Raw genomic sequence first — 9,244 nt, forward strand, 5'->3', positions numbered from 1 at the left:
CTGATGATACTGATGTGAGCAGAAAGAAACAAAGGGAATTCTACTGCTGGGAGATGAGTCAACCCCCTCTGAACACAATTTATGCACTTTCACAGAATATTTTCCCATAGAATCAAGCTAATGCACTAGGCCACAGGCTCACTCAGGACCCAGTTTTAGATTAGAACATGAAAGAAGCTCAGGCATTTGATCTCTCAGCACTTAAAGCAAGGCTGCCTCAAATGCTTCCAGGAGGACATTCAGTTTAAGATGACTAAAAGTTTATTTATAAATACTATCTCTAAACTGTACATATTGACAGTCACTTCACAATGGTAGGCCTTGACGTGAGAAGCCACAGACACAATCAAAGCAGTTTCACAGACTTAGTGGTCATGCAGTCTTACAACCATGTTTTTATCTCCCACACATTCAGGAAGGACTGGCACGACAGCATTGCTGGGCAAGCCTCCCCTACCCTCTCTCACACTGAGGCTGTGACACCACAAGGGGAGCAGATTAGGCTGCTCTATGGTAATACCTCTCAGAAGCCACTGTGGAGGCTCTAGAATTGGTTTAAGGAGTTACTCAGCTGCTCTTTACTCTCCCTTAAGTACACTACAGGGGTTTGGAATGGGGAATATTGGACTGGAGTCCTGTCATTGAGCCAATGTTTCTCATCATAGAACTTCTGTAAGCTTAACTGAAGTGCAGACTGTAAGGAGACTGCAGCTACAGTGTAGAAGAAACCAGATGATTTAAGCCCCAGAAGAAGCCTGTTAACACAGAGCAAGTCTAGGCCCAGAATGGCACCACCATTTGGTATGGATCTCCAGAGCTGTAAGGTTTAGAAGCCCAGTTTACTGGGGGAAAGGAGTCTATGAGGTAGACAGTCCTCAGAACAGCCACCACTTTCCTTTGTAGTTGAATTGTGGCAAAAGGGGCCTATACATGAATGCCCATACTTGCAGGAGAGGCTTCTCATACCCACTTCTAATGGTGTCACTGTCAGCTCAGAACTGGAGCTACATTTGGGAGGTGGAAGTTTTTACTCCACATCTCTCCCCTTACCCACCTATTTGCTGATGTAGCATCAGTCACCAAGAGAAAACAAGACAACAGAGAGAAGGGCAGAACATTTAACCACTGGAGGGAATGCACAACAGCAAGTACTTTTCTAGTCAAGTTTTACATTAAACCAGACAGCGGAGGTCCCATTGGAAGTAAAAACTATGACAGTGTGTGTCCAGCAAACAGCAGGAACTAGATGTCCATGTGTGGTCCCTGCACATCAGTCTGCAGGTTCTGCCCTTCACTCAGCTGCTGCTGGAACTCCAGACGTGTCTGACGGTTGGATTCCAGCAGCTCCTTCAAGCGGGCATGCAGATGGTCATTCTTCTCCTCCAGGTGATCCAAACAGGAGTTTATCTGGTCCAGCATGGAGTTTATTGCAGCATATTCTAAAGGAAGGATAACAAAAAAAATACCCTGAATAATTTAAATTCTTGTACTACCACCACTCATTCTAAGAAGGTATCAGGCAGCAAGGCCTCTTGCAAATATACCTCAGAACATAGAGGGCAAGTCCTCTATCTCAACTGCATCCTCTTTGTATCATGATACATCACATCTACTAGTGAAACTAGGTCTGTGGGAAACTGGATAGTTCAGGGGATTGGTCATGTGATCTAGGATGTTTTACCTCTGTGCCACAGACCAGGCAGGAAATTGCCATCTGACAGCTGTTTGGTAATCTCTCAAGTAAGTGGTTGGGCTCTGGCCAGCTTCCACTAGACAGGGATCCACATTGCAAGAGGGCTGAATAGAAAAAGGGTGAATTAATCTCTTCACCCTCCCTAGAGGTGGCCTTGCCTAATCAGGGTACAGACACCTTGAAAGGGTGCTGCTGAGAAGCTTACCACAAAGGGTACAGCACAGAGAGTGTAACCTCCAGAGCTGCCACTCTAGGACCTGGCACATAAGAATCTGGAAAGAGTTCCAGAACATCACAGCTGCTGATGTGGTGGGAGCAGGAGGAGAGGAGAAAGGTGCAATAAAGTGAAGCCCTTTTGAATGAGCTGAATAGGAACATCTCATAAGGTCCTAAGGGGAAAAGTAGCCAGAGGGATGAATGTGGACCAGTTCTGATTTCCATGAACAGCACTTATCCCCTTAATTTCTGAAGTTGTTGACCCAGTGCAGAGACCACATAGGTCTTGCTTTACCATTTAACACACTACCCTAGGAAGCAAGGATTCATTGTAAACCACCCTGCAGGATCTATGTATCATGCCATACAACCAGCATAAACTAGGTCCAAAAGGCCATTCAAACCTACTTGTGATGCTGCTTCTTGCACGGGGAAGGAGGAAAAGCACTCACATCAAGCCCTAAGTAAAAGGAAAAATGTGGTTTTCATGTACATCTGCAGAGAAAATTATCTAATCCAATTCTCAGGAGGAGCCACAGATTTCACTTCACACACAAGGTCAACCTGAGCTTGCATGGGAAGAGAATATTTTTAATGTTTAAATCACTAGACCTGTTCCGCTGAACACAGCAAGGGATAGCAACAACCAGTCCTCAAACAGCATTGTTTAGAACAACAGACCACAGTCTGAAGGGGACTTCTCTGCCGCTTGCACTCAGACATCAGAAGCATGTGGGGGAGAGAAATAAGAGGATCTGATAGTGAAGCTGTTTTCAGGTACCAAGACCCTGAACACAAGTACTGGTTCTCCCAAAATCTTTTAGAAGTCAGTGTGGGAAGTCCTCGAATAGCACATGCCATTGCTGAAAGCGATTAATGCTATACCTTAATTCTGATATTACATTCTAAATTAAAGTTGTGAAGTGACTTCCTGAGACTGGAATGCACAGGGTTAGAAAATAGTGCAGTCCCTGCTTCCAAACTGGGAGAGCTTTGCGGGACAGGTTAAGAGATGTGATAGATTATTTAGCAAACTCATCATATCTCAGGACTTCCCATTGAAATTCAACTACAGAGATTCCCAGTAACAAAAGAATCAGCTTCTAAGGATCTGAGTGATTTCATGAGGAAACACCCGTGACATCTTCAGAATCTAATTCTAAATTGGACGGACAGCTCAAGTGGACCCAGCAGAAAGGGTCTTGAGGCAGGTGATAGTCCATAAAGCTCAAATTCCCAAAGGAATTGTCATAGGAGACTATGTAGTTAAGCATCCCTTTTTCATCAGGAGGGAGAGGAAGGTCTAAAACATGATATTCCCTTCCTGGCTAGTAACTAGTTGTTGTACTGTCACTTCCCAGAACAGTATGATGAAAGGCCTTTTTAATCCTAGAAATCCTCAAGGATTTTTTCAGGAAAGGAGCTCTTAGATTTTGTTAGAAGGCGCCAAATGAGGGTGTTGGGTGGTTTACTCTTATAAAATCATAGAAATGTAGGGCTGGAAGGGACCTTGAGAAGTCATCAGGTCCAGCCTCCTGCACTATGGCAGCACTAATTAAATCTAAACCAGGGGTTGGCAACCCTTCAGAAGTGGTGTGCCGAGTCTTCATTTATTCACTCTAATTTAAGGTTTTTGCATGCCAGTAATACATTTTTAGGTCTCTTTCTATAAGTCTATAATATAGAACTAAACTATTGTTGTATGTAAAGTAAATAAGGTTTTAAAAATGTTTAAGAAGCTTCAATTAAAATGCAGAGCCCCCCGGACTGGTGGCCAGGACCTGGGCAGTGTGAATGCCACTGAAAATCAGCTCATGTGCTGCCTTGGCACACCTGCCATAGGTTGCCTATCCCGATCTAAACTATCCCTGACAGGTGTCTGTCCAATGATGGTGATTCCACAACCTACCTTATTCCAGATCTTAACAACACTTCTAGTTCAGAAGTTTTTCTTAATATCTAACCTAATTTTCCCTTGCTTCAAATTAAGCCCATTATTTCTTGTCCTATCTTTAGTAGATAGGAGAAGAGTTGATCACCAGTCTCTTTATATCAACCCTTAACATATTCAAAGACTTAATTCTACCCTCAGCCTTCTTTTCTTAAGACTAAACATGCCCCATTTAAATTAAAAAAACAAGCAAACAATCACCTTTCCTCATAGGTCAGGTTTTTTAAGGCTTTTATCATTTTTGTTGCTCTTCTCTGGAATCTCTCCAGTTTGTCCACATTGTTGCAGAAGTGTGGGGCCCAGAACTGGACACAGCACTCCAGCTGAGGTCTCACCAGAGCTGAATAGAGCAGGACAGTTATTTCCTGTGTTTTATATAGGAGTTCTGTTGTTAAGATACCCCAGAATGATAGCAGCTATTTTTGCAGCTGCATCACATTGTTGACTCATACTCCATTTGTGATCCACTATAACCCCCAGATTCTTTTCAGCAGTGCCACCACCTAGTCAGTTAGTCCCCATTTTGTAGTTGTGCATTTGATTTTTCTTCTTCCTAAGTGAAGTACTTTGCATTTATTATTATTGAATTTCTTCTTGTTGAATTCAGACCAATTCTCCCATTTGTTAAGATCATTTTGAATTCCAATCCTGCCCTCCAAAGTGCTAGCAGCCCCTCCCAGTTTGTTGTTCATCTGAAAATTTTATAAGCATACCTTCCACTCCATTATCTAAGTCATTAATGAAAATATTTAATACCACCAGACCCAAGACTGACCCCTGCAGGGCCCCACCAGATACTCCCTTCCAGAAGAGGAGTAGGTTGGTTTGGCAGGATTTGTCCCTAACAAATCCATGCTGGCTATTCTTTATAGCCCAATATCTTTCCAAGTATCAGAGTTGCACTGACTGGGATATAATTCCCCAGGTCCCCTTTTTTAAAGATAAGTGCTATGTTTGCCCTTCTCTAATCTTCTGGGACCTCACCTGTGCTCTAGGAGTTCTCAAAGATAATTGTGAAGGGTTTGAATATTGCTTTAGCTAGTTCCTTAAATGCCCTAGTATGAATTTCATCAGGCCCTGCTGACTTGAATACATCTCAATACTCTTTAAACTGTAATTTCCCTATTTTGGCTTGCAATCCTTCCCTCTCCTTAATATTAGTTGTGTTGAGTATCTGATCATTATTAACCAAACGGCTGTGTGCTGGGAGCAAGCCTGCTGGGGGGTCTGTGGTTTATCTAGGAAGGGGGGGTATGCTTGGAGCAGGGGATTGGGGAGGGAGGGTGTCCAGGGCTCTCCCCAGGCAATGGGATGCTAGGAGCAAGGAAAGTTTGGGGAGGGGGAGCCTGGCTCCCTGCCCCAGGGCGCTCAGAGCAGGGCGGGGGTCCGCAGCTCCCCGCCCCGGGCGGGGGGACGCTGGGCGGGGTCCCGGCCGCTCTTCTCTTACCGGTATCCCCGAAGCCGTCATCGTCCCCCTCCTCGCCGTGCCCGGCGTTTCCCGCAGGCACCTGCGGCTCCCCGTTCGGCCCCGACATGCCGCCACCAAGTCCCGCCGCCAGACAGTACCCAGGTCGCGGCTGGATTCCGAGACATAGGAAAGCCCCGCCCCTTCCCGGATGGAACGGCGGGAAGTCCCGCCCCTGACCCAGAAAAAGGCGGGACTTGGGTTGAGCTAGCCACTCGGAAACTTCAGCCGGGATCCTAGGGACGCCGTGTGGGGTCATATCCTTCCCAGCCCCGCCCCAGGGGTAAAGTCTATAGTTATGGGAAAAGAGGGGCTGACCAAGCGGCGCGGGCGGGCGAGGGGCAGCCAAGCAAATAGACTTTATAGTTGCGGGGGGCGTCTGCCTACAGAGAGGCGGGATCCCACCTCCAACCTCCCTGGACGCTTATGTTCCTACCTCTTTGTGCTCACTCTCTGCAGTCATCGCAGAGGGATTTGCTGGCAGGATTTTATATGGGTGCAAAAAATATTCAGCGAACTCAGAAGAGTATCTGCAGAAACCCAATGTGACCTTGGGAGTATGAAGGCTCACAGCCAAGCTGGCTCTAGGAGCCACAATCATCCAATCAGAGTTTAGGCTTGGGTGTCCCCGTCAAAACTAAGCACCACCGTTAAGCATTTTGGCTGACAGCTGCTCGAGAAAAATCTGCTGATCAGAAGTTATTCACAGAAATTATCCAGCAAATAAATTCAAATCAATAAAGTGAACTAATCTATCAGCAAAAAGAAAAGGAGTCTTTTTGCGAATACAGACTAACACGGCTGTTACTCTGAAACTAATCTATCAGCTACTCACAGACCACTTTGAGAACAGAAAATGTGTTGAATAAATTATTCACATAGCTTTGCTTTGTTTTCCCCTTCTACAGTGGTTTTCTCTTAAACCTTATTCCATCCATACTAATTATCTCAGTTTATTACATGTATATTTATTCTTTGTAGACTGTTCTCAGGAAAAAGAAAAGGAGTACTTGTGGCACCTTAGAGACTAACCAATTTATTTGAGCATAAGCTTTCGTGAGCTACAGCTCACTTCATCGGATGCATGAAATATGGAAATATGTTTATGGGATGTTCTCAGGAGATATGTTCACCTGTATAAAGCCTTTATTTCTGGAGCTCTTAAAGCACTTTGTAAACATTCATTAGCTCCTGTGAGGTAATTTTACATATGGTCAGACAGAGGATGGTTGGTTAAGTAATTTGCCCAGAATCACACATTGAGTCAGTGACGCAGCCAGGGCTAAACCCCAGGATTCTTGATACCCAGACTTCTGCTTTTGCCACTAGAGCATAGTCCCTTCCTGTTTTAATCTATCCAGTTTTAGTTAATGGTTTGTTTAATTTAGCTTAATTGTATTTAACAGAATAAAGTTTGTTTCAGCTGTTTTTGATTTTTCCTCTTAATAATTGTAACCGAAGTTAGTAGGTCACTTTCAAATTTCCTCTTTCCCTAGGACAGTGAACACAATTTTCTCTGCCTTTTTTTATAACTAAGATTTCTTTTTTTAGACTTGATATTAGTCATATATTTCACCTCTCCTGGGAAATCATATCATTATATAATTTCTTCCATTTTATAGGATATATCTTTAGAGATGAAAATAACTTGCAATTAGGGCATCAGTGTGTCCCTGAGCTGAACCTGGGCAAAGACTGATTTGAAGAGTTTTTGAATTCCAATTGAGATGGAATTTTCAATGCATAAGGAATGAAGGGTCATATCCTCAACATCATGGTACATTCTGTATCTTTCCTTACTATAAGCTGACTACATTCTGCTGGGTTAGGGCCCCATCCTATGCCCTAGCACAGTTATGCTCATCAATATAATAGTATGGGCATAACCAAGCATAAGTGACAAAAGTTAATTGCCCTGAAGCATGAGGTTATAGGTCTTCCTATTGTATGGTGGAATACAATTTCACAATTAAGTAGGCTTATGTAACTAATGTCAGTAGTTGTCTTTGAGATCCTTGCATAAGAGGCACTATAGAAGTGGAAACTATGACTATTATTTTTTATTCCTATTGTATGTTTTAACATCTTTATGAAGTGCTGAGGTTTAATTATCCATCATGGCAAAAGCCAGATAACTATAAATCTGACTTTGCTAGTATGACAACTACTAGATACTCTGAATATTTTGTTCTTGCGTTTCACCCTGTGATTCTAAAGCAATTTACAAAGATGGAATTTTAATTGTAATTATTTATTGATTTGGAATGTTACCATAAAGTCATAGACTATTTGAGATTTTACCTAATCATCTAGCTCTGTTCCCAAGCATGGCATTCAATATTCACATGACACATTGTGAGCAAAATTAATCCTTAGTGTAATTTGCATGAAGGATGGAATTGGGCCCACTATGTATGTAGCTGAGAGGTATGAGTTCTAATACTTGGAAAAATAACTGGCCAGACTGCACTCTTTGTATGAGCTGAATAATGTCTTGGAGTTTTTGCTAATGATTCAGCAAATTCTGTGATTTAAATAATATGTAAAATGATCTAATCCAGGGGTTCCCAATATGTTGGCTGAAGAACACTTGCTGATAATTCTCAAAGATCTGACTGGTCACATGGTGCTGGCTCTCCTTGTTTCCAACTGCTGCTACAGGTGTCCACACTCTTCACTACAGTGAAAAGCCACCTGTAAAAGAAGCTGGAAACAAGGAATAAACATTAAACAATAAACTTTTGCTGAGAGCAGCTATTACATAAATAGAGAATGAGAGGAAATGAGCACTACCACTCAGGGACTGGAGATATCAATGGGATTAGAGTTGTAATCCATATGGCAGCTAGGTAATATTTTCAGGAGAGCTAAGCAAAGAAAAGGAGTTGGTGGCTGGACAGCATAGCCAGAGGAGCAAGAAACCAACTGTTAGGGAACCCTATGCAGGGGGGAAAGAACAGGGTCTAGACAGCAGAGGAGTGAGCATGTGTCAGTGAGAGAGATTAATAACAAACATGGGAGGAGCAGATAAAATTAAGAGTAAAAGCAGGTGGTGGGTTTGATTCTTTTTTTTTTTTCAAAAGGAAAAAACACTAATTGCATCAGGAAAGGAGGTGTTCATGAGACACTCTCAGTATTAAGATATATTCCACACTATGAAAATGTTTGAGAGCCCCTGATCCAACCTAGCAGGATTTTATAGCACTTGTCATCCTAGCATAGGTTATTACATTGAATGTTACATTCTCTGCTACAGGAATGCATCTGATGAAGTGAGCTCTAGCTCACGAAAGCTTATGCTCAAATAAATTTGTTAAGTCTCTGAGGTGCCACAAGTCCTCCTTTTCTTTTTGTGGATACAGACTAACAGGGCTGCTACTCTGAAATCTGCTACCAGTGTGATTATTTTTTCAACCCACCTGTGCCATTTATAACCATTTCCGATCAGGGTAATTCTAGGCTCCCATTACTGGAGGGGCAAATGGATATTTTGGAGCCCTTAGAAATTAGTCCCTTAGAAATACTTGGACTTTTAAGAGTTTAAAAAGAAATTGTGGCTACTGAGTTAGCATTTCTCTGTGATTTTATAAGTTATCTAACAAATGAAATCTCTTCCATCTGCTCATTGCTTAACATTGTATAACTTTGTACATATTTCGGCTTTTCTGGCAATGATGGGGTGGGGGGCTTGAAAATCATTTGGGGAGGCAAACGTTCTCTCCCCTGGTGGCGCCGGGTTTGCTTCCCACCCGTCCCCAGTTCTGTATGGGGATACTGGCCCCTGTGCAGTACTGCCTCTGGGAAGAAATGATGCCGCAGCAAACAAACCAACCAATCAAAACACAAGCCCAGCAGAGGCGCTCTATCCTCAAGGCCTCCTCTGCTCTGGTTTAAAGCCTCTGGTGCTGCGTGTAGAGGC

General features: G+C 43.1%; 1 protein-coding gene across 2 annotated transcripts; it reads right to left on the reverse strand.

The window, feature by feature from the left end:
• Positions 1-243: 243 nt before the first annotated feature.
• On the reverse strand, positions 244-5,487 carry BBLN (bublin coiled coil protein). Of its 2 annotated transcripts, XR_012155251.1 has the most exons (3): positions 5,308-5,487; positions 2,318-2,369; positions 1,349-1,439 (listed from the first exon to the last, which is right to left on the reverse strand). XR_012155251.1 is itself a non-coding variant. In XM_073314388.1 (2 exons), exons 1-2 carry the CDS (start codon positions 5,393-5,395, stop codon positions 1,243-1,245), a joined length of 285 nt encoding a protein of 94 aa, XP_073170489.1. In that variant the 5' UTR covers positions 5,396-5,479; the 3' UTR covers positions 244-1,242. The 2 variants fall into 2 exon arrangements, 1 of the variants encoding a protein (XP_073170489.1); XM_073314388.1 differs by lacking the exon at positions 2,318-2,369 and having other exon boundaries at positions 244-1,439; positions 5,308-5,479.
• Between the last annotated feature and the right edge of the window lie 3,757 nt (positions 5,488-9,244).

The sequence above is a fragment of the Lepidochelys kempii genome, chromosome 16 (genome assembly GCF_965140285.1).
Source record: "Lepidochelys kempii isolate rLepKem1 chromosome 16, rLepKem1.hap1, whole genome shotgun sequence".
Classification (NCBI taxonomy): domain Eukaryota; kingdom Metazoa; phylum Chordata; order Testudines; family Cheloniidae; genus Lepidochelys; species Lepidochelys kempii.

Bases quoted from the DNA above. Each gene is read 5' to 3' on its own strand.
- BBLN (XM_073314388.1), bottom strand. From the start codon at position 5,395: ATGTCGGGGCCGAACGGGGAGCCGCAGGTGCCTGCGGGAAACGCCGGG. The intron at 1,440-5,307 runs GTAAGAGAAGAG...TCCTTCCTTTAG, and splicing joins TGACGGCTTCGGGGATACCG to AATATGCTGCAATAAACTCC.